The sequence below is a fragment of the Cimex lectularius genome, unplaced genomic scaffold (genome assembly GCF_000648675.2).
Source record: "Cimex lectularius strain Harlan isolate CLEC.00 unplaced genomic scaffold, Clec_2.1 scaffold94, whole genome shotgun sequence".
Classification (NCBI taxonomy): domain Eukaryota; kingdom Metazoa; phylum Arthropoda; class Insecta; order Hemiptera; family Cimicidae; genus Cimex; species Cimex lectularius.
The window spans coordinates 908,676-933,230 of record NW_019392668.1 but is presented as its reverse complement, the minus strand read 5'-3'; the positions used below and the strand labels follow the sequence as shown (position 1 = coordinate 933,230).

At 32.8% G+C, this 24,555-nt stretch overlaps 4 protein-coding genes across 11 annotated transcripts in view; 1 reads left to right on the top strand and 3 right to left on the bottom strand.

The window, feature by feature from the left end:
* Positions 1-566: 566 nt before the first annotated feature.
* Positions 567-9,068, bottom strand: LOC106670227 (protein-L-isoaspartate(D-aspartate) O-methyltransferase). Of its 6 annotated transcripts, XM_014400363.2 has the most exons (8): positions 8,916-9,068; positions 6,446-6,566; positions 6,247-6,383; positions 5,938-6,163; positions 4,199-4,284; positions 3,961-4,133; positions 806-909; positions 567-669 (listed from the first exon to the last, which is right to left on the bottom strand). In XM_014400363.2, the coding sequence occupies exons 2-7, from the start codon at positions 6,558-6,560 to the stop codon at positions 837-839; spliced, it is 810 nt and encodes a 269-aa protein (XP_014255849.1). In that variant the 5' UTR covers positions 6,561-6,566; positions 8,916-9,068; the 3' UTR covers positions 567-669; positions 806-836. The 6 variants fall into 6 exon arrangements, with proteins under 6 accessions (XP_014255849.1, XP_014255850.1, XP_014255848.1 ...); XM_014400364.2 differs by lacking the exon at positions 806-909; XM_014400362.2 differs by lacking the exon at positions 567-669 and having other exon boundaries at positions 683-909.
* A 20-nt stretch (positions 9,069-9,088) lies between these two features.
* Positions 9,089-16,604, top strand: LOC106670226 (KIF1-binding protein homolog). 2 transcript variants are annotated; one of them, XM_014400355.2, is made up of 7 exons: positions 9,089-9,994; positions 11,408-11,544; positions 11,968-12,208; positions 15,729-15,876; positions 15,939-16,042; positions 16,103-16,253; positions 16,308-16,604. In XM_014400355.2, the coding sequence occupies exons 1-7, from the start codon at positions 9,183-9,185 to the stop codon at positions 16,431-16,433; spliced, it is 1,719 nt and encodes a 572-aa protein (XP_014255841.1). In that variant the 5' UTR covers positions 9,089-9,182; the 3' UTR covers positions 16,434-16,604. The 2 variants fall into 2 exon arrangements, with proteins under 2 accessions (XP_014255841.1, XP_014255844.1); XM_014400358.2 differs by lacking the exons at positions 15,729-15,876; positions 15,939-16,042.
* A 2,415-nt stretch (positions 16,605-19,019) lies between these two features.
* The window catches only part of LOC106670224, a 44,328-nt gene continuing 38,792 nt past the window's right edge, over positions 19,020-24,555 (bottom strand). For both annotated transcript variants that reach the window (XM_014400350.1, XM_014400343.2), the window contains 2 exons: positions 20,570-20,755; positions 19,020-20,399 (listed from right to left, as the gene is read on the bottom strand). The gene's annotated coding sequence lies outside the window, so the exon portion shown is untranslated. The remainder of the gene's footprint in view (positions 20,400-20,569; positions 20,756-24,555) is intronic.
* Positions 19,057-23,782, bottom strand: LOC112126329. The gene is made up of 3 exons (XM_024225193.1): positions 21,877-23,782; positions 20,570-21,717; positions 19,057-20,399 (listed from the first exon to the last, which is right to left on the bottom strand). Exons 1-3 carry the CDS (start codon positions 23,406-23,408, stop codon positions 19,057-19,059), a joined length of 4,023 nt encoding a protein of 1,340 aa, XP_024080961.1. The 5' UTR covers positions 23,409-23,782.

Below are 24,555 nucleotides of genomic sequence, written 5' to 3'. Positions count from 1 at the left end.
TGATCTTTTTCTTTATAAATTGAAATGAAAGGTTGGAATGAAATACTGGAACTAATAACTCCTACAGCCTACAAAAAAGCAAAAGTTTTTAATTTTATTTTATAGTTGTTAGCATTTTTATAATATATTTTATCAATTTGGGAATAGCATTTGTGTTTTGCCTTTGCCTTAATAATTAGACCATTGTAAATAATGAATTGCCGCTCTCTCGGCAATCTTCCTAGTTTTTACAGTAATTAGTAAATAAAAATACAAGAGAAAGATTTGAAATCGGTTTGTGAAAAGTGTAATAATTATTTTAATCTATAAAAGATAAAAGAAATTATTTTTGTGTATGCAGTATAACATTTACACATAAGAAAAAAATGTATAGAGTATGGTGTATAGAAATAAAAATAACAGGTGGTTATTTTTTTTTTTTTTTTTAATCTCACAATCCTTTAAATAACAGAACATATAATAATAATTTGCATGTAAAACTATTATTATTAAAAGTAAATTAATCGATTAATATATTTATGCACATAATTACACTTACAAAGTAGAAAATAATTTTTATATTTACATTGTTTTTAATAAAGTGTTTAAATTATGAAGTTTATATATTACATACACACACACAAAATGAAAAAAATTGTGAGCTTGTTATTCAAATCAGTTCACATTTTCCTGGAAAAAAAAAAACAAGAAAAAAGTGATGAATTTAGACTAACAAATCCAACGATGGGATGAATTAATTGGATTAGGTTAATTAGATGTAAAACTAAATTGTGGCAGAATATTTTCTATTTACATTAATGCTCACCGAAAATTTAAAACGATATGTAACTGAAAAGTTAACTGTGTTCTTTTGCTACCTCCTGTCGACGCTGTCTTAAAGCCGCCCGAGCAAGTTTCTGCCACATGCGTCTTACAAATGAAAACATGAATTAAATCTAGTTCATTAGAAAACAATGTAAATTATTTAACCAAAATTAATCATATTTTGTTAATAAGAAAATAACGGACTGTAACGGAAGGCGTTAAATACTAAAAATTCTATTCAAAATAAAAACTTTTTTTGCTGGATTTGGTACTAAATGAAACAAAAAAATATAAATTTTTAAAGTAATCTTATAGCTGTTTCATTAAAAAAATATTCGATCCAAATTTTTGAAAACAAACTAGAAAGAGCCAGCAATATTGCAGAAATTAATAAGATTGAAACATGCACCTTGTCACTCCATATTTTTAAAATAGTAATTAAATTTAACTATTTTTTAATTTTATTTATAATTATATTGACAAATACATCGGTGTTTAATGTGGCTGTATGTTCAAGCGTAGTATCAACTTTTATTAATTATATGCACATTTAGTTTTATAAATAAATTATATTATAGAGAAATGATGCTGTTTGTGCAATCCACAATCAAATTAATTAGTCATTAATTTCAAACTAATTCCAACTATTTGAATTATTTGGTTAAAACTACAGTGCCAATGTTTAAACAAGCCCACGACATAAAACAATATTTCAACATAAATGATTAATTAAATAAAATGTGATTAAGACATTATATATGAGTGTAAGTTGTGCTAATCATAGTAGAAAGTAATGTAAGTCGGGACTGGATTTATATGTATTTGCTTTTTTTTTTTTTTTCTGAGCTTAAACCTTTTTTTAAACAAGTTTCATGTTTCTTGCTATTTAAAAGCAATTAAACAGTGTTTTATTTTACAAATTTGTAAATATTTGTTGGATTTTACGTATTTTACCTTAATTTACATATTTTGGCCTATATTTAATCAAATAAATAAAATTGTTGAAAATTAAATAAAAATGAGCAAAAACCATAAGAAGGCTTTCTGAGAAAAAAGATTTCAAGACAAAACTAAAAAAAATTGGAGGGAAGTGAAATTTCAGATATGGATTCTTTGATATTAAACATGAAAAAAGTTTTCCTTAAAGCCCTGAGTAGAGCAAAATCGTTTTTATCACATCCATCTTTTTATTTTTGGCTAGCACAATTACGCAACTGGAAACATAGTGTGTCTCACTCCACAACAACAATACTATAGTAAAAGATGGCTTCCAAAAACTAGAAAATATGGAATAAAATGAAACAAAAAGTTACAAATGTGCTTAAAAAAAGTAATAATAAAAATAATAACAATCGTGGACTTGAAATATTGGGGAAAATAGCCAAAAAATAAATCCTCTCTCACCAAGTGTAATTGCAGCCTTCAAGTGGGTCCCCATTATGTCCACAGATGTGGAATGTACTTTCATTTGGTATGAAAATATTTTATAGGTTTTTTTTAACATGGACTTTTTTTTAAGGCATAAAACCACTAAGGGTCATAGCTGCCTTAAAACAACAAACATCTTCATTTTTAAGCAAATTTTTGGTTTTTGTTTAAAAAATCAATTCCATGTGATTTAAAAAAGTTAAATTCATTATTTATTTAAACATTTATATGGATGTTTCAGGAATTTTACACCCATCATCAGATCTACATTTTTAAAATATATAAAGTAAAAACAGGAGATTATATATTATTAAAAATGTAGATGATGGATGTAAATTCCTGAAATTTTGAAATAAATGATTAAATAAGTAATGAATACTTTAATTTAAAAAAAACCTCATGAATTTTTCAAGAAAAAAATGTTTTAGCACCATATCGACATCATTTTACTTTTGAAAATTTAACAATGTAAAATAATTTTGAAGTTTAAAATTATGGTTTTATTTCTTTTTCACATTTTTTAAATATCAAATATATAATTAAACTTCCTCAATATTTAAAATAATAATAACAAAAATTACACAATTCTAATAAAAAAAGAAACAGAAATAAATGTTATATGTAATTTAAAATGGGATTTTTGCATACATTTAGCCTTCCAAATTAAGAATTTAAAAAAAATTAAAGCCTGGATGGCAATAGGATAAATTAGTTTACGAGTGAATGTTTGGAGTCAGAGCTTTATAGCACTCAGAAGAGATATAGCTAACCTAAGATAGAAGGTTTGGATGTTAGGGCGTGAAATGACCTTAGCCGTTAAAACGCCCTTTAAAATTAATAATAATAATAACAAAAATTACATGTTTATTTTCTATTTGATTACCTTGTTACATTATTCCTTTTTACACTTTATTAACTAATATGTATAAATTATAAAAATTCCTTTAAAAATGCATAACTAAATATTTTTTTTATTTTACATATTTTTCTTTTTTACTTGTGTATTGTTAAAAAATACACATGTATGTATTTTATATTTTATTTCACACATAAATCCAGCCCTTAGTTTTAAACAATTATTAGTGTTGCATTCATTGATAAATATAAAAAAAAAGTAATTAAAAAATAAAGTAAATGATTGGGAAGAAGAAAGATTCAACAAAAAATTAGTTATCAGATTTTCTATTAGTGTCTGCGAGGTGTAACTAGTAGTTTGTTTGTTTCCAATCATTTTGGTCTGCCTATGCTGGATGTTTTGGTCTTTCTCATTTTCAGTTCTTTGTCTTTGTACGTTGATGCCTTTCCATCTTTTTATCCTTAATGTGACTCAATGAAGATGGGAAGAAGCTGAAACATATTGACAGATCGAAACAGCGAGGATAAGCAGACCGAAATGATCAGAAATGACCAACTATTCTAATAAAAGTTCTAAATTTTAAGACCGATATAAAAGATAAATGACACTAGATTGTAGATATTGTTTGAATAATTAACTGGAAAAAAACCCTAATACAATAATATACATTAGAAGTTATGATTATTTAAACTAATTATTGATTAAAATATTGAAGCATGTTAAGTAAATTACCTTAAAAGCCAGCAAAACCAGTGTGAAATTCATGTTTTATATTGTAGTCAAAATAAAAAGGAGAAAGAAAATGTCAAAGTGTATATTATTTAAAATTTGAGTTGCAATAATTAAATTTGAAATTTAGCTATTATCTCCACCTGCCAGGCCATTGCTGATTTTTGTCCGTGAGGGGGACATAGACGACGCCCATCAATGGGGTCCTGATGACCTTCCCATCTGCTGTTTTATCTATCTGCTCTAGACGCTGGTCACCGTTGGCAGGGCCGATCGGCACTATGAGCCTCCCACCTGGGGCAAGCTGGTTAACAAGCTGAAATCCAACGGTTTTATAAAATAGGAACACTGGATTTAAAACTTTATAGGAAAAAGATTTACATGCTGCGGAAGTTCGGGGGATGCTGCTCCTACATGAATGGCATTATATGGAGCATCTGGTTTATATCCTTCACGTCCATCACCAACTATTAAAATATTAAAAAATCTGAATTATTTATCATGTTATTAACTAGGTAGTTTCACCATCTTTTTAAATTATTTGCCAGTTTTGGAAATGATACCAATTTCACTTTTCAACATGATGAAATATTGTCACATCATACGCCCATCGGCTAAATTATGCATTTCTCCTACCATACTTTCAAATTATAACCCAATTACATAATTAAGTCTATTTAACTCAACCACTTTATGCTAGCTCAAATTTCATTTATTTTCCAGGAGGGCAATTTTAGTGTAGCCATTAGTAGCATTAAGGAAATAAGCTGAGAGAAATAGGTACACAGAACAAGCTGTATCTGAATTTGGTGAAAAGCAAACATGCATCTTACAGACCAATACAGTGAAGATAAGCAGACCAAAAAGATTGGAAATGAACAAACTAAAGTAAAATTATGTTGGTCTATTGAGAAATTTACACAAATGCAAAAAATTGAAACAAAAACAAATCAACAACAAGAAAGCCTGGATTTTTCTGAACTTCAAGTTCACTTTGCAGCCACCCCGGAATAGGGGCTCTTTAAAAAACATTTTCTCCAAATATGAGGCACAGTTAAATTGTCTAGAGTGCAGTTATTTAAAATATGCTTACAGCATCTCCATGTACATAGTACTGATGAAGTTCACAATTGAAAATAAATATTTTATCTTCATCGGATAGGTGAGCTCATTACCTAATGTTCAATACAGAACGAATGCAAGCATTAATTCACATTTGAAGTTTTTGAAAGGATTTAAAATCAAGTGAACATGAGAAAATTGTGTTGCAATACTGAAAAAAGGAGCTACAAGTTAAGATGTTATTAATAAAAAGTGAAAACAATAAAGGCCCCAGAATGGAGCCCTGAGGGACACCTATTGATATAGGGAGAGAAGATGACTTGATGACTTATTTGTACTACATCTTATAACCTGGCCTGGGCTTAGTTATTAAAATGTGATGATACAACATGCTAAGAAACTAAATTTAAATTGAGAAGTTTTGACAAAAGAATAGTGATTAATTTGAAAGCATTTTTGAAAAAAATAAAATAGTTAGAAAAATACTAACAGGTATATGTTTTGGTATATTAATTTTTGGAAATGGCAATTAACACAACTTGGATCTAATTGTGAGAGGCAAACTCAGTTTAATATCACTTATCAATCCATTGGTTTTATTATGTTAGACATGAAACAATTAAAAAAAATGTTACTTGAAGACAACTTCTAGATTTTATTAGTTCATTAAAAAATTAATCAAACTATATATTTGTATTTTCAATCATTGCGATTTGAAGGATAGGAATTGAAAGGCAACTAAATAATGAACTATAACATATGATAAATTGAAATTTAACTATTTTGAAATATGTTGATCATTTTCATTCATGCTATTGTAATTTTAACTTTAGTTTAGAATTTTAATACAGCTGTATTAGTTAGTTGGCTATTTTTGATCAGGTTTTGGCTGTGTTGGTCTATCAGGCATGTTTTGGCTTTTCACCATTATCAATAGATTAGCAAAATGTGTGGAAGATCAATATTTAAAAAATAATCTCATCCAAGTTTCAACAAAATCGCAAAATATGAATGATATTTAAACTAAAGGCGGCCAGCAAAGTATCAAATGTAATTACCGACAAGTTTCAAGGTTCCATTTTCAAGTAGTTCAGGATGGTCCGACATGACATTCTTTTTGGAATAATCGACAAGTTCTGGGATGTGGTCAATCCCCACGACGAGTCCTCCCGGGTTGACGAGCAACGCCATGCACGTTGTCAAGTAGCCAGAGCCTGAGCCGACATCAAGCGCCTTCGCTCCAGGGACCAACCTTGACTTCAGAAGTTCTAAAGCATGGGCATGCTAAAATTATTAAAATTAATTTAAAATTTTATTCATGTTTAGTGATTTAGTTTTAAGAGTAAGAGTTGTCATTTGTTCCTCACCATATGCGGGGCGCTTATGGTCACACCGAAACCAATTCCTTGTGGTACGTCCATATAAGGATTGGTCGCCACATATTTGGCCCTGTCGACATTCGCCATGACCTTTTCAATAGCATCGCTATGAATTATTTCGTTTTCTAAAATAAAATAGATTAATTTTATGATTTAAGACAAATGTGCTGGATTTTTGTTGGCATACTCCTCAGATTTTTAACAAGATCAATGTTTGTTCTGCCATGAGACCTCCAAGCCATGGTATAACAGGCTAAGAATATGTTCAAAACCAATAACGTCTGTAGTTTGATCAATATCATGAAATCCTGCAAGACAACATTCAATAGTGAAAATGGTTACATAAACCACTAGTACAATATTATTACATTTATTAATAATTAAATTAATCGAAATGTTTATTGTATGAGTGAATTTTTGAATTGTTGGTTGGGGAGATATCAAATATGACAATACTTGAATAATAATGCCATTATAGGGGGGCATCGGTTGGTTTAGGTGTTAACATGGCGCTCATCACTGTAAGGTAAAGGTCCTGGGTACGAATCCAGCGGCATTCGAACACGACATACTTACAAATGGGTTTTTTCAAAAACACTGACACCCCAAGGATTGATATAACCTCTGCTGTTGTGAACCCATGTTAAAACAAGAAAAAATAAAACAAGTCTGGAGAATTGCCTAGTCTGGGGTCACAAGTCTGTCTTCTCCATCCTCCACTAAAGGCTCTGGAGATATCAACAGCTAGGTCATTTCAGCCTCCAATGAATTTATGTTTTTAACCAAATCACACTCACTCGAACTCGTTCTTATGTACATTTAATTTCAGTTCAATTTTCCTCCCCATTTGTGTTAATCATATTTTTCAGTCACAAAAGAATAATTTGTTGTCATGTTGATTGTCATGTCAATCACATCAACAGGTCTTTCAGGTGAACTGATAGATAAAGTGGTGTACGAGGGACACACTAGAGAGCTGGATGATAGACTTAAGCACTTAATGAATTATTTTGTATGCTTCATTTTTGGCTCTCCATGAAAGTCCTACATGACTTTAGCTTGAAGTGCTTATACTCTTCCCACCGCAAGCTATACTTCCTTGGCTTCTTCCTTTACCAAACAATATCTTCACACTCCCCTCCTTACATGATATCCTACATTTTGGCCTTTGGTACCCAATCATCGTACTCCATCTAGCTTTTCTGATCTCTTTTCTCCTTAACACAGAACTGCTTTCAGCCGTTCCTTCCTCATCCCTTCATCCATCCTCCACAATTCCCTTTCTCACTCTACCCACCGTGTCCCATCCCTTCCCACCTTTAAGGCCCACCTATTTGATTACCTCCTGACATTGCAATTTAGCACCAGAATAAAGTTTATTTTCTTCTTCTTCACCCCGAGTGACTCATCTGTTGAGTCCTTTTAAAAAGATAGTTCCTACTCACAGTAAGTTACTTTCCAATTTAGTTTTGTTCTTCATATCTGGATTCAGGCAAACTGACAGATAAATTGAGTGTATATGGTGCTCTAAAAATGGATAAACAGAACTACGGCTACAAACGCTCAGTTTGGTTAGTCGTTCAGTTTATTCTTCCGATCTGGATTCAGGCAAACTGAGTGTATATGGTGCCCTAAAAATGGATAAACGGGATAAGAAAAAGAACTGCAGCTACAAATGCTAGTTTGGTTAGTCGTTCAGTTTGTTCTTCTGATCTGGATTTAGGCAAACTGACAGATACACTGAGTGCATATGGTGCTCTAAAAATGGATTAACTGGATGAGAAAACAGAACTGCAGCTACAAATGCTAGTTTGGTTAGTCGTTCAGTTTGTTCTTCCGATCTGGATTCAGGCAAACTGACAGATAAACTGAGTGTAAATTGTGCCCTAAAAATGGATAAATGGATAAGAAAAAGAACTGCGGCTACAAACGCTAGTTTGGTTAGTCGTTCAGTTTGTTCTTCTGATCTGGATTTAGGCAAACTGACAGATACACTGAATGCATATAGTGCTCTAAAAATGGATTAACGGAATGAGAAAACAGAACTGAGGCTACAAACGCTCAGTTTGGTTAGTCGTTCAGTTTACTCGTCGATCTATTATTCAGGAAAAATGACAGATAAACTGAATATCTACATGGTACATACACATTTCTCCCGTGAATAGGGTTCTAAAGATAAGGTACATGTATAAATAGACCCATGGAAATTACTATGAATTATCACCAGATTGTGTCATCCTTCGCCTTTTCCTGATGAGAAATGAATCCATTGTTTATAGATTACTAAATATTGTAATTTCATTCTATCACTGGGTATCAACTAGTTATATAAATAAACCAATAAAAGATGGTGTTTCAAGTCAAAGAGATCGATCGATTCGCTCATCAACTGTCAATCACACAAAGCCAAAAACTAGGTCGATACAGTTTATTTTGGCAATTTATTATCGATTCTCGCAATTTTACCGTGCATAGGATGTTAAAATTAGTTTTTTAGAATATTGTGTGTCTAAAAAAAACTCCACTTCTTTCGTGTTCTGCGCGTAATAGATTTGTGTTTATTTAAACTTATTTCGGCTATTTTCCAACTTCAGTGCTGGGTTTGTGTTTTTTCAATGAATAAATTAACCAAAGGTCGATGTTTAAAATTAACTTACCAAATGTAAATAAACGAAATTTGATTTGTTTTAGACGACACTGCCTTCCGTCTGGTGAACCAGTTTGACCCGGATGCTCGGGGGAGGCATCGGATTGGCTGTCGCCAGGCAACAGGAAACTACGCTTCTTCCAGGTTCGTCAACAGCTGTTGGTATTACAGACGTCAGCTGTACGCCCGTCGTTGTCAGTACGGTCTGCGATTTTCGCATAATTTAGATAAAGTAAAATCTTTATTAAAAAGTACAAAAAAAAAAGTTGTTCTAAAAATGGAAGAAATAGATGGGTTTCAGGAGTCGATGAAAGAAAAATATGTACGGGTGAAAGAACTGATCGACATCAAACACACCAAAGATCCTGATGATGAACCTTACAGATCCAAATACCTGGCAAGGGACATCCTCAAAGAGATGGAAACTTCAATAAAAGAAAGAAACGAATGCGGGATAAAAGAGAAATCTATGTTGACGGCGGTTTACACACTTCTTGGAACAATATGCATGGATGTCGACGAACCAGTTTCTGGAGAAGAATACCTCCATAAGAGCCTCAAGTTAGTCGAAACTGAAGAGTGCAGCGATTATTTTATTCTTTCGACACTCTGCACCTTGAACCAATTGGCGCTTTTGTACTCGATGAGGCAGGAGGATGAGAAAGCCTTAGTCTATCTCGAAAGGGCGGACAATCTTTATAATGAGTACAAGGAGCTCAAAACGGTCTCCCCTCTTGGCTATCATTTCTTGTTCACCAATGACAAAGACACTTGCGATGAGAAGGGCAAGGAGATGTTCGAAAAGACCCATACGCTCACATTCTATTACATGGCACAGGTGTTTAAAGCGATGGGCAATACAATAGAATCGGCTGTCTTTTGCCACAACACGCTGAGGAGGCAGCTCGAGACGAACGACTACGATAAGATTGATTGGGCTCTCAATTCGGCCTCTCTGTCGCAGTATTTCACAGAGCAGAACGCCTTCAAAGAGGCGAGACATCACCTTGCCGCAGCCTCTTACATGCTCAGCCTTAAAAAAAAAGAACTAGATGATATTGTTGACAAAAATGAAGAATACGAAGCGAGGTAAACATTTACGATGATCTAGTTAGACATATTGTTAATAAGTTTGATTTTAATTGACAATAGTTTTTGTTGGCCTGCGAGTAGATGAATTCATGTTGAACTGATTGACAAGCTAGTAATTTTTGATTTCTTCAGTTCTTGGTTTGGATCCCAGGGCTCATGGATTTTTAATTGACATTTGTATGATAAGTTTTGTAAAATGGTTTGACCCCTTGTCCGCAACACCCAATGGTTAATTGGTTGTTAAGCTTCCCTCTATGACAATAATTACTTTGTACTGGTACTAGACTTACTTAGAACTAGAATTAGAATTACTTAGAACTATACATGCTAGCAGTTCTTGGTTTGGATCCTGGCAGAGCCCATGGAATTTTAATTGACATTTGTATGACAAGTTTTGTAAAGAGGTTTGACTCTTTGTCCGCAACACCCAATGGTTAATTGGTCGTTAGCTCCCCTATATGACAATAATTACTTTACTTTGAACTGGTAGACATGCTAGCAGTTATTGGTTTGGATTCCGGTAGGGCCCATGGATTTTTAATTGACGTTTGTATGAAAAGTATTGTAAAATGGTTTGACCCCTTGTCTGCATCACCCAACGGTTAATTGGATGTTAAGCTCCCCTGTTAGATAATAATTACTTTACTTCAATTAATTATTCTTTTTATTTAAGGCCTTGGGTTGAAAAAACTAGTGTCATGAGTAGGATTCAAACTCATGACCTTTGGCTCAATATGCCACTGCTCTAACCACTTGAGCTATCATCACTTTGATCCACTCGGACACCAACTCCCCCATCTCAACCTGACCTTTTGAATTTTCCCTCTTTTTGCCATTTTTCTTGGGTTCAAATCCCGTTCATGACATGTTAATAATTAACATAGTCAATTAGGCCATTAAACATAAATGGATTAATTACTTTACTTGGAACGGATTGACGTGCTAGAAGTTCTTGGTTCAAATACTGACAGAGCCCATGGATTTTTAATTGATACTAGTATGAAAAATGTATTGTAAAGTGGTTTCAACACCCAGTGGGTAGTCAAAAAGTTAATCCGTTAAGTTATGGTGGGAAATACTTTACTTTGAGCCAATTGACACAGATAATTTTTTATGGATCATATTATCATAAGTTGAACATAACGATGAAACGGACCTGATAAAACACACCATCAGTATTGATAAGTTCATCATACTTCATATTTAGTTTGGTCATTTTTGATATTTTTGGTCTGGCAATTCTTGATGTTTTGGCATATCAGACGTAGTTATGGAAGACGAGTGAGGATAGGCAGACCAAAATTATTTGAGCAGACCAGACAAGATCATCACCACACAGATCCCATGAGTAAATCTTATAATTTGATATTTCTTACATTAATAATTCATGTTCACTTTTTTTCTGTTTAGTCTTGAACAGTATAATCACAGGAAGAGTGATGTCTACAGATGTTGGATTAAGTACTGTTTGAGTCTACTCAGCAGATCTAAAGACAGGCTGATGGCTTCTGACGAGGATGGGGCGAACGTAATTAAAGTGACACCAGGTGAATTCCATTACTATTTATAAGTTCATCTATGTTGAGCGGACTGACCGAATTGTTAGGACATCCTACTTCTATTTGCCATGTTAAAAATCCTTGCATTTTTATTTATGAATAATTTAAAAAAATAAAAATTGTAAAGAGGACCTCTAGTCCTTGACACCTAATGGGTAGTTGGGCATTGAACAGAAATACTTTTGTACAAGTATACTTTGTATACAAGTTGATGAATTTTTGTAATTAGGTTGACGCCAATCATTTTGGTCGCCCTATCCACCCTGTTGCGGTGCATTTTGTCTTCCTGCTATCTGATAGACCAAAATAGCGAGGTTAGGTAGAACAAATTGACCAGAAATGACTAAACTACATTTTCATCGTGTCGTAGACCACCAAGAGTTAATTGCACATTTGTTAAATATGTTTTAGCCTCCCTTATCAACAAGAGATTTCCATCATTACAAATTGACGCAAATGAAAATATGGTAACAGCCGATTATCTGTTGACTTATTACGATGCAAAGCCTGTCGTCCTGTTTGCTCAAAGCTGTGTTAACAAAGCGACAGAGTATTACACCCTGGAAGACCATGCTTCCGATTATGTTCTCATAATCCAGGATTCTAGTCAACTCTATCTGTTCCTTGCCTTTTTCGAGGAGGATGAATCAAAGTAAGTTGAATTTCTAAAACTTTATTATAATTTCATTTTATTATTTATTTTATTTATTAGTTACAACTAACCCTCCCATTACATTTATCAGTTTTGCAGTTCTTTCTTAATCGTCTTGATTCAGTTGTTAAACAGTGTTTAGCATTACCTTTATATTATTAACTATCCTGGATGTATTTCTTCCACATAACAACTACACAAAACTAAAAGTTTGTCTTGGTGTTTTTCATAAAAACACCCTATACATTCTGTGTTGTTAAAGAATTTTTTTACTGTTCTTTCTTTATTTTAATGTTTAATTTTACATAATTTTAAATTTTAATTGTATTATTTTTGTGTAGTATTTAGTGACCGTTCATTAATGATTGTTAGGAGATAGTGAAATGTGGTCTTGTGTGATGTAGGTTTAGAAAAAAAAGGTTCTTTATTGTGCCAATGTTTCGATCTTTATCTAGATCATCTTCAGAGCCTGGGATTTACAAACATTGTTTGGATTACAGAAATACATTAAAATGAGAAATGAATTTATACAATAATTACAGAAATTTTAGGTTTATTCAAAGTATTTGTACTCACTCATCGTCTTTTCTGTGTAGGTGTGTTGTGGGACGTGTTACGAGTGTTAGTAAGATATAAATCTAAATAAAGATCGAAACATTAGCACATAAAAGAAAATGTTTTTCTAAACCTACATCACACAAGTCTGCATCTCACGATCTCCAAATAATCATTGTAATTATTGTTCATATGATTATTTTATTTAAGAACTCAACATTTATATTTTAAAAAATAACAAATTACTGATAGAAAAATCTTTTGTTTTTACATTTACTTGTATATAACTTGAGTTTTTATTTTTTTGCATCGAACAATTACACAGCCATGTTACAAAGAATACTTTTTAAATTCAAAGTTCAAAATTCAAGTTCAAATTATATTTTCACAGACACATCATTTAAAAACTTTATTATCAAGTTATACACACAGGGATACTTGAATAGAGCTCTACTTTCTGTAATTGGGCGATCCTGGTAGAATTTATTTCTAGCCGACGAATGTTGGCTGCAGTGAAACATTATGTGCATTAGGTCCCTCCTTTACTCTGCATGTGTCGCAATTAGGGTGTTGTTTTATGCCAAATTTGTGAAGATTCGCTGCGTAGATGACATGGTTTGTTCTTAACCGATGTATGGTGGTTATGTATTTTTTTGCCATGTCTAGTTTGTTAAACCACGGTTTTATTTTCAAAAGTGGAAATAATGTTTTATAAGCCATTCCCTTATCCGAGGCAGAATATTCAATTTGCCATTCTATTTGAATTCTTGTTTCCAATATTTGAAAAAGGTCTGTATTGCTAATAATTCCGCTGAATAAATTGATATCTCTGCCGGCAGAGGAATTGATTCCCCTTTATTGATGCTAGGGCAGAACCAGGAGCATCCAGCATTACCAGACATGAGGGATCCATCGGTATAAACAGTTAAGTGGTCATTAGATCACATTCCTGAAGATCAGCAAGCACTTGTTGATTAACCGCTACGGGATTTTGTCCGGAGTAGTCTTTTAGTATATAGCAATTAAGAGGGTTTCTAATTATTTTTAGTTCTGTAGAGATTTTTTCTTGAAATTTTGACAGAGAGGTAAAACTCGTGGTAATCGGCGGAGATTTTTTCTTTTGCCAATATTTTTTGTTAGATTCATAATGGACAAATCACAGATGCGCTGAGCAAGTAATGTTTTTTTTTCACCATTTGGCGCAACACAAACCGTCCTGCCAGTTTTTCTCTTCTATGTGAAAGTGGCTGATTGATACATTCAGCTTTGAAGACATCATTGGGGTGCTCTTAAGAGACCCATACAAGTTTTGAGAGATTTGTGCTGTATGATGTCCAATTTCTTTAATTTTGATCTAGAAGCTTGTCCGTAATAAATTGATCCAAAGTCAATTATAGATCTAATTGTTGTTTTGTAGTAAACTGATTATAGGGTTAGCATATCCTGAAATACATTTGAGTGGATTATAAAATTTTTCTGCTTTGGTCTCAATTGCAGCAATATGGCCGATCCGTGATAACTTACGATCCAAAATTAATCCAAGAAATTTGACCTCATTAACCACCAGAAATGATTTTTCAGCCAGGGTCAGAGTATCGGGAAGAGTAGATTTCATGGATATTGTAAAATAACATTTTTTTTTTTTTCTTCGCAAATAATTAATCCATTGGTGTATGTCCAGTTCAGTAAGTTTATCACCGTCGAATGCATGGCCTCTATTGCCGCTTTTGCAGATTGTGAGTAGAATAGACGCATATGTAGTCTGCCAGTTGAATAATTTTAACATTTTTGAATAATTTTTAACAAAAATGTGTTATTACATTTTCTTCATCTGCAATGTATAACAAATACAGCAGTAGGCTTAGTATACCTCCTTGGGGCAAGCCAAAACTAGCTTTCCTCGGTCCAAGAGTGATGTCATTTATTTGGACATATACGTTCCTCTCTGAGACGAGAGTGATTATGTTGTTAATAAATTTATTAGGTAAACCCATCATTTGCATTTTTTCTGCCAAAATGAACAGATTGATGGAATCAAAGGCAGCTGATATGTCCAAAAACAGTGCTAGAGTGCTTTGGTTATTAGTGAAGCGTAGTTGTATGTCTGTGACTAGTATTCCGTGGGCATCGGTGATTGAGCGTTCTTTTCTAAAACCAGTTTGTGAGTCGGGCAGTTTTTTATTGCCTTCTAGCCACCATTCTAGTCGTGCCTTTACCATTCTTTCAAATGTCTTAAGCAGACAGGAAGTAAGAGATGTAGGGCGGTATGAGTTGAATTCTGATTGAGGCTTTCCAGGTTTCAGTATAGGAATTATCAGTGTATTCTTCCATTGTTCGGGAAACTGATCTTTTCCAAAAAATTGTTCAAGAGATTTAGAAGACTTGATTGACATGTCAATGGTAAATGTGCCAACATTGAGTAATATATTTTGTCGAGTCCAGGAGAGGTATTAGAGTTATTTTTCGTTGCAGCAAAAATTCACTGATAGAAAATTTTTCAGTCAACACGGTGTAATTTTCAGAGACATTTATTTAATTGAGGGATAATTATTTTTGCACACTGGGAGGGCATATTTTATTTAGAAAGTTTGAGACCCAGCCGTCCATAATTATTAGTGGGGGCCTATGTACCAATAATTTGAGGTTAAAAAAGGATAATTTGAAATTTAAAAAGTTATTTTGAATAAAAACGTGTTGGTTTGATGGAAAAAGCTATACATGCTTACATTTCATACCCTCTCCTAATTTTTTTATTCCTTTAAAGAAAGGATTGATTAGAAATTAAAAAGGGTTAATTTGAAATGAAAGAAAAATTAGTTTGAAATGAAAAATGGTTTAATTTGAAGTTATCAAAAGGGTTAATTTGAAATTAATAAAGAGCTTATTAGGTGTAAAAAAGCTTAAATTAAAGTCAGTTTATTATATACCCTCTTTACTTTAAATACAAATATCATTGTTCTTTTAGGCAATGCAAACTGCACAAAAAGCGCAAAGATCTTTTGATGAAAACAGTTTCAGAATTAAACGAAACTTATTACTTAGATGTATGTCGTGAACTTTGGCTGGAACTGGGCTTGATATGCTCATCTATTGCTGAAATCAAGTCATTGCAGGTATTTGGATGTAAATGAGAATTCATATAACAATATATAATTTTTTAAAAATGAATTTTTAGTTTTCTCAAAACAGTTCAGCACATACAGCGACAAAATTGAACAATACTTTACAGGTTTCTTTAAACTTTTTGTTGAAATATATAAACTCTTTTATCAACAAAAGGTAAAAAAAAACAATAATAATTCTTATTGTTGCTCATATTGATGTGATATTGATTCGTAGGACTAACAAAATGCCGGATAGATTCCCGCTTGAATACGAGAGAGACGCCCTCATGGCACATTTGTGCACGGCGCAGGCTTACTCCAAGTTTGTGAACTGCGATAAGAATAAAATCATAGATTATACCAAGCAGAGTTTACATTATTACCAAGTGAGTTTGGTGTTGTTTTTTACTGTTTATTTTGTACTGACAATTTTTCCTTAGGCCATCGTTAATTATTGCAAAGAGTATCCGGATTCAACGAAGGGCTTCCAAGCAGAGTTGGGCATATGCAAGGATATGGTCACTCTCTTGCCCGTCAAAATGAATAAACTGGCTTTGCAAGGGTAGAATTCGATAAACTTTATTGGTTCAATATAACATTATGTATTTATAACTACTTATAGATTATTTATTTACATTGTTTATACGTATAGTTATTATGGATGAACATATTTAATTTTTACTACTCTCTATAGTGATAATTGTTCTTTATAATTATTGCAATATAACATTGAAAAAGACGTTGTTTTATTTCATAAATAAAATACAATAGAAAACATTATTAGCATTGAGTTTTTTAATGTTACAATATTAAGATGGTGGACCATCCCTAAACATTCCAATATTTAGTTATAAAAAAGTTACAGTGCAACAAACACAAGTAAAAACTATTGCATAATCTGTGGTAGTGTCTGTTATTTAAAGATCATGAAATGCGGTCTGGTGTGAGGTAGGTGTAGGAAAACATTTTCTTTATTATGCCAACATTTAGATCTTTATTGAGATCATATTCAGGACCTGAGATTTATTAACTTTTTTTAAATTATACAAATACATATAAGATGTGAATATAAATTTATACAATGATGTATACAAATGGAAATTTTAGGTTTAATCATAGTATTTATATGATATTAAGTGACTGTTAATTAATGATTATTTGGAGATTGTGAGATGCAGCCTGGTGTGTTGTAGGTTTAAAAAAACATTTTCTTTATCATGCCAATGTTTCGATCTTTATTGAGATCATCTTCAGGGCCTGAGATTTATAAACATTGGCTAAATTATACAAATACATGTAAGATATGAAAAAATGAATTTATACAATGCTAGAAATTTTACTCAATCAAAATATTTGTACTCAAACTGTGCGTTTTCTGTGTAGATGTGTCATTGTTGTGTATCGTGTTGAGGGTGTTAGTGAGATACTAATGTTTTGTGTTTATATATGCTTGACTTTGAAGGTGTGAGGAAGGAAGTAGGGATAGAAATTCATTTTTCTACGAGGAGTCGGCTTCTTTGAGGTGAGAGGGGATCGACGATTGAAAAAGTGGGTAATGGTTTGTCATTCAGGGTTGGTTAATCTTTCAGGATTATTATTATTATTATTTTTTAAACAAGGGTTCGTAACAGCAGAGATCAACCTCAAGGGGCCGGTGTTTTTGAAAAAAAGCCTATTTGTAAGTATGTCGGGTTCGAATGCAGGGCTGCTGGATTCGAACCGGGGCCTTTACCTTACAGTGATGAGCGTTGTGTCAACGCCTAAACAGTTGCGGCCACCGACACCCCCTTCAGGATTATTATAGATGGGATTATTAGGGAAAGGAAATATAAAATGTTGGGGATTTAGACTATGTCAATATTGTTTGATGTGTGGAGTGTAATAATTGTTGTTGTTTTGTGTTTTATATGCATGTTATTTGTGTATTATATTGGCTTAATGATATTAGCTGCGCCGGAATTTACATGTGTCTCTTCTGTAATTGATGCTGTGTTTATCCCTGTTGATGTAAACCATTTCTAAAAAGTTAGGTTTATATTTGTTTTGTTCCATGTTTAATATTTTTGGATTGTTGAAATTGTAATTGTGTTGGTGTTCAATGTGGTGGGTAGCCAGTGCTGCAGGATTTTTTTTTTTTGCAATTAGATCTCTTGTTTTACCCTCTTATATATTGGGATGTAATTCCGATATAAGTTGCCAGACAATTTATTGTTACAGGTGTGGGATTTTTAATTTTGTAAAAAGAGGTGTGAATAGTTTTATAGTTTTTGAAAGTATTTTAAAGTTATCAGAAGAAAGAAATGTGTTTAATTTGTGTGATAGGCCGTGAATGAATGCCGTGATATGCATGTTCTTTTGTCCGTGCTGGATAGAATTGATGTTGTGCTATTTGTGATAGTGGATGGTGTTAGTGTTGAGATGTAGTTGTTGATTATGTGTTTAGGGTAGTAATTATTATGTAGGATGTTTCTATACGTTTATGTCCTTGTGTTGAAAAGATTCATGGCTCAGGGTGTAATTCTATGAAGTAGCCCTTTGGTCGAAGTATACTCAGGTATAGATAATACTCAACATCACAGGTAACACATATAATGTAAAAGACGAATTTCATTCCATTAACAAAATCCACATTCCCTCACCTACTCTCTCATATCCCTAGATGTTTCATTATTTACCAACATTAAACAATGTTTATAAATCTCAGGCCCTGAAGATGTTGCAATAAAGAAACGTTTTTCTAAACCTACATCATACCACACTGCATCGTACTAAATTTTCATAATTAATGTTAATGTGAAATAGGTGGATACTGAAATTGCTACTAAAAATTTGTTTTCTCAAAATAAAATAAAATAAAAATATGGTTTCTGTCAGCCCATGAAAGATTTAAATTTACCTCATATATGTATAATAAAAAGTTAAAGCTTATAGTTAACATTTATTTATTAACTATCAAACATAATGAAGTGAACATAAGTGAAATCATCAAGCATAAAACAACATTATTATAGTAGGCAGATTAACGTGTACTAATTTTTGTCATTTATTGAAATTGTAACTAAATTATTTTGTTTTCCCAACTTTAAAAAAAAAATCTGTCAGTCCATGAAAGATCTAAATTTACCTCATATATGTGTAATAAAAGTTCAAGCTTATAGTTAACATTTATTTATTAATCATCAAAGATTATTAACGTTGGATGCAGGTGGTTGGTGTAGCCTTAAATTGATACACATGCACCGGTTCAGTTTGTGGGGTGAAATTGATTGTGTCGTTCACTTTGGAAGTAGAAATAGTTTGTGTTGGATGTTCGTCAGATGTAGGTGAAAAAACGGATTGAAACATCCAATTTAGCATATCCTTGAATGATCCTATTGTTTCGCTTAGTAAAATGTCCTTTTTTTCATTACCAGTGCTGTCATTGATGGTAGAACCTTTTTTTGAATAATATATTATAATTTCTGCATTTTCTGCACCAATTTTTAGCGGCATCTTTAACTGCTGAATTTTTTTAAGCCCAGGTGTGAATTCATGATCGGGACTAGAGATTCTTTGCTGTGCAACTGAAATTTTTGATGAACTGGGAATAAAAGAGATTGTGTCGTCATTAATTTTAAAGTTGAGACTCGCTGTTTTTTCAGTGTCGCTATCCATAACAATATTCCTATCGTTGTCACAGCTTGTACTATCGACCTGTGTAAAGTCATCTGGGTATGTTTCAGCATCAGACTCTATAGAAACAGAATGTGAATATGGACGGGCGTTACATGACGAGGACAATACAGTGTTGTTTGGTCTCTTTTTATTCTCTTGATGTGGTAATTGTGTATGTTCAACGTGTCCTAAAATTTCTGTCCCGAGAGGAAAATCTTGTTCTGATTTTGAGATTCTTAAATTTTCCTCATGATGTTTGCATTGTGAATTCATTTTATTCCAAAATAAAGATAGTTCGCTTTTATACTTTTGAATTTTGTCAGTTTGTCTTCTGTCAACCATTCTTTCATGTTGTCTTGTTCTATTCTTCTCTAAAAAGTAATTATTTTTTACACAGTCATTTACAGATGAAGAAGAATGACCATCTTTGGACAAAGAGTTAGTTGTCTCTAAATTAGATGATGTCTTACTCTGTTTTCTTAATGCTTTCTTTCTGTTGCCTGTTGGAGGGCTTCGAGTACAAGATCGTTCATTGGCTGAAATGTTTCGACTGCTAGCACCTAACCATTTCCTTTTTCTTGCAACTCGTTGGGATAGACCAGGCGAACCAGTATCCTGCATTTTGGCCAGCTGTTCTTCCTGAGGTGCAGTCTTCAATTTGTTGTCAACAAAATAACCACCTTGATCAGTTAAAGTGAATGGTGATCGTGAAATATGCAATCTACTTGGTTTACTTCCTATTTCAAATATATTGGCTTTATGGCCAATTTCCAAAGCAGACTTAGCTTTCATGCATTCCTCTTTCATACCGCTCGTTGATACAACAGTTGGAACAGACCTGGATTTAAAACGAAATAATGCTGGAGTCGAAACAAAACCTACAAAAAAAAAATAAATAAACAAACAAAGCATATAATACATATATTAAATAATAATATGGTATAAAATAATAAAACAATAACACACAGATTTACATAAATAAAGTAACGTTTCCTGTTCTAATCAGAAAATAATTTAAATAAAATAAAAATATAATTATTCATCTTACCGAGTTTATCATCTTCTTGGTTGAAATTTGGAAATTCACGAGGCTGGTTGCTTAAGATATCTGTCAGATAGGTATCTCTAGCGGCCGATTTTGAAAGATGGTATATCCTTATTGGCGATAATTGCTGTTTGTTGTCTAAAAACTCTTCCTGGGCTTTTGAAACTTCTGGATCTCCATTTCGCAACTCTAAAGTCAAAGGACAAAGTTCAGCATTTGCTGTACTCTTCTCTTCATGTATATTAATTATGTCAGAGCCTTTTGTCCTAGTAGGAAAATGAACAGTCCTTTTAAGTCGTGCCATCTGCATTCGACCTTTAATAAAATTCTTTCTATGTTTGGCTAGGAGCTGTCCTCTTGTTTTCCCTCCTGTTAAGTCCACAGTCACAAATACGTGGGATGTGAATCTACGAGGTGGTTGTTTTAGCACTGTTTGAGAATTTTGACTTACGAGTGTTACTTCTTCTGTTTGCACAAGTCGGTCACATTTACTAGTCGGCTCAAGGGATACAGTCTGAACTGAAGTGTGGTGCAATGTTCCCCAGTCTTTGCAATTTGATGCACCTTCATATTGCGTTGCTTTATTTTTGCTGTTGCATAAACTCTGATGTTGCACTTCTTGATCACTTCTATGTTTCAGACATTTTTGGGTAAGGTTTGATGTGGCAGCAGTTGTCAAGAAAGACATTTTCAATAGGTCTAATTCCACATCGGTCGACGCAATTGTCGGTGAATAATAACCTTGAGTCGCTTGACATGAATGTAAATGGTCAAAGTCAATGTAATTTGGTAGTTTCCTTTGACAAGACTTATGAGCATCTATATTCATCCTTACTAGTTCCTTCTCGTTAGCTGCATATGACAATTCTACAGTACCTCTTTGATCATTTCTACTGTTTACTAAAAGTTCCAAGTTAGATAACTGCTGTTTTTCATTAATTTGAAGCCAACTGTCTCGTTTATCCTGGTCTCCATAATTGCCAATTGTGGTTTTGGTTTTTACACTTATTGTTTGAGCAATATTGAATTGGCGTGGCGAGTGAACTGGAACTACAGGAGGAAGTGTCCCATCAGAGTCAAAACTATCTTTTTCACTCGAATCATATTGAACTGTTCTGTCAATATGATTTACTTGATTAGACAAATTTTTGGGTAAACCAGTCTGGTATTGACGAATTATTTTCAAATCAGCTTCTCTGATTTCTTTGCTTTCGCAAGCAGTCAAAATGTTGTTATGGTTCTGTTCTGATATATTTTCAAGTGGACTCTCAACAGAATCTGTGCCGAGCTTCGTTAATGCAGATCTATCACATTGCTGATCTTGCTCTACCAAATCTGCCACTATTATTGCTTCTTCCTCCTGTCCAAATGTTCTGACTGTGTTAGAGGGAATTTGAAACAATCCTTGGTGTGTAGGATTGTTTTTAGAATCAAAACTTGCATTTAGTCCTTGGACACACTTTGTGTCTTCATTTAGTAGTAGCCGTTTATTGCTAATTTGTGGTTTGTCATCTGAAATCTCTTCATTTTTAACAAATGTCTCAATCTCGTGTAATGTGGCGGTTGATGTTTCTGATCGGCACAAGTATTTACCATCACGTTTTACATAGTTCACTTTCTTTGAAGGCTTACTCTCACATTCAGTTAAAAACAAATTTATGCTTACTTGCTGATATCTCTTTTCGACTGATGTTTCGGTCATATTCAATTCTGTATCATACAACCGTTCAGAGCTACTATCATAATTTGCATTTTTTACATGGTTTTCTGGACAAGATGTGTCTTTCCTACGAATCGGTGGTAAGTACTTTTTATTCGATTGTATGAAATTTGACTGAACTGCATTTATGATATCAATAGTCTCTGTTAGCTTATCCCGAACTTGCGATAAACCATCGTGCTCTTTTACCGGATTCATTAATTTGTGCGTCTGAACTGTCTTGTTGATGGGTTGTGCTTCATGAGATTGGTTTTGTTGTCGAGTTTGATGATTTGAATTTTGTCCTGTTGAAATTCTTTTCCTTTTCTTGTCTAGCAGTTTATTCTGAGACATTTTTGTTAAGTCAGAACATGTCTTTTCAGTTGCTTTAGTATGTCCCGTCTTCTGTGTTGTACTATTACTTTGATGTTCTGATCTGGGAACATTTGTACTCTTTTGACAAGATTTATTTGATGTTCTGTCTTTTGAGTATCGTCCACTATCAATTTTTTGACTCGGGATCTGTTCATTTCTCATTATATCCGTAGCTGTGTGAGTGTTTATATTTTTACCCTTTTTGTTTGCCATCTTTTTTCTTTGTTCCTTCTTCTCTCGTTTGTACTCTAACCAAAGTGAATTTATCCCATGTAGAAATGATCGCAAAACATCTAAATTTTGCTCTTCATCTTTGTTCAATTGTTTCAGCAAGCCATTTAATCGATTGACACTGGAGGCCATACCAAAATTGCCACTTTCTTTTGATATGGTTAAATTATGAACGCGGGTAACTAAACGAGAATAAACATTTTTTAACTTCTGAATATCTGCAGCTGTTACTTCGAGTATTGATTCTGAGCAATGCTGGTCACACAATGCCATCACGCCCTTAGGATGAGTGCAACCCTTACCACCAAGATCATCCAAGTTTGGGTTTTTTGCCTCAATCCTTCCAGAATCATCCATTTTTCTCTTCATGTAATTGTTCTGGTTAGATGACATTTTGGTCACTGTATTTTTAATGGCCCTATATTTTTGCTTATTTATATAATGCTGGTTATTGCCGGTCAATACCGGTGGATAGCTGTTGGTTAAATTACTCATTTCACGTAATTCACACTTACCATTATTGTGTTTTATCGCCATAGGTAATCAAATTACAAATGATAGAAATAATAACAAGTTGAAAATCACACTCGTTAATGACTAGTGGTTTTTCTTTTTTTATTTAATAAATGCTGTCATGGAAACTGCAATGTATAATTAAAAAAACAAAAGAAAAAGAAAAAAAAAACATATGTTTTTGTATAGTACAAGAGTTAGAAAATGGTGGATTTTTGAGATATTTCATTTAGATAGTTATGAAAGTGTAATAATAATGTTAAAGAATTAATGAAAATTTGATACAAATAACAACAATAAATTTTTGTTTTTAGTTTTACAAAAACATATGATTTTGAAATTACAATATTCATCTTATTCATTGCAGTTTCCATGACAGCATTTATTATGTATATACATACACACACACACACACACACACACACACACACACACACACACACACACACACACACACACACACACATATATATATAAAACTATTACTATCTCTGTTTGCTAGTATTAATTTCAAATTGTTATTACTTCAATAAATTATAATTTAATTACCAATCACGATGAAACACAGCATTCTTTTACCACCTTTACTTAGTTTATTATCAAACATTCTATTTTATTCTCTTTAAGCAAAGGATTGACACAGTTTATACAGATTTCTCTACGGCATTTGATACAATCAATCACTATATTTTGGTCACCAAATTAAAATGTTATGCAAGGCAGTCTGTAAGAATGGTTACAGTAATACACAAGTTGTAAAACGTCATTCATTTAAATTAAAGCCTATTTCAGTTTCATCTGCGGTGTCACAGGGATAACTTGTGCCCTTCGTTATTCTTATTCTTTACAAATGACTGAAATCTATCTATCTAGTCTTTATGATAAACCATTTTTTGTGTATGCTCTCAAAAGTTTTCTGACTGTAAAATGATTTCAACTCTCCACATAAATATAAATAACTGCTAAGTAATTTTTTTAAAAATGGTTCTTGCTATACATTTACCTACATTATGTAAATTATTATTTCGACATTAACCAACCTAAAGAAAATATCCTGTGTTAAAGGCTTGGTCATTTTATTTGATAGGAAGTTACATTTTATATGTTAGTAAAACTCACCACTTAAGATTGTGGTTTATTTTTGTCTTTTAGGCTAACCCTAAAAATGGCT

Coding starts and splice junctions, on each gene's coding strand:
- LOC106670227 (XM_014400359.2), bottom strand. CDS start 6,560: ATGATATTGATCAAACTACAGACGTTATTGGTTTTGAACATATTCTTA. Junction 6,164..6,246: donor CCATAAGCGCCCCGCATATG/GTGAGGAACAAA, acceptor TAATAATTTTAG/CATGCCCATGCTTTAGAACT. Junction 3,580..3,960: donor AATCAGCAATGGCCTGGCAG/GTGGAGATAATA, acceptor AATATGTTTCAG/CTTCTTCCCATCTTCATTGA.
- LOC106670226 (XM_014400355.2), top strand. CDS start 9,183: ATGGAAGAAATAGATGGGTTTCAGGAGTCGATGAAAGAAAAATATGTA. Junction 9,995..11,407: donor AATGAAGAATACGAAGCGAG/GTAAACATTTAC, acceptor TTTTCTGTTTAG/TCTTGAACAGTATAATCACA. Junction 16,043..16,102: donor AACTCTTTTATCAACAAAAG/GTAAAAAAAAAC, acceptor ATTGATTCGTAG/GACTAACAAAATGCCGGATA.
- LOC112126329 (XM_024225193.1), bottom strand. CDS start 23,408: ATGGCGATAAAACACAATAATGGTAAGTGTGAATTACGTGAAATGAGT. Junction 21,718..21,876: donor GTAGAGCAAGATCAGCAATG/TGATAGATCTGC, acceptor GACTGGTTTACC/CAAAAATTTGTCTAATCAAG. Junction 20,400..20,569: donor CCAAGAAGATGATAAACTCG/GTAAGATGAATA, acceptor TTTTTTTTGTAG/GTTTTGTTTCGACTCCAGCA.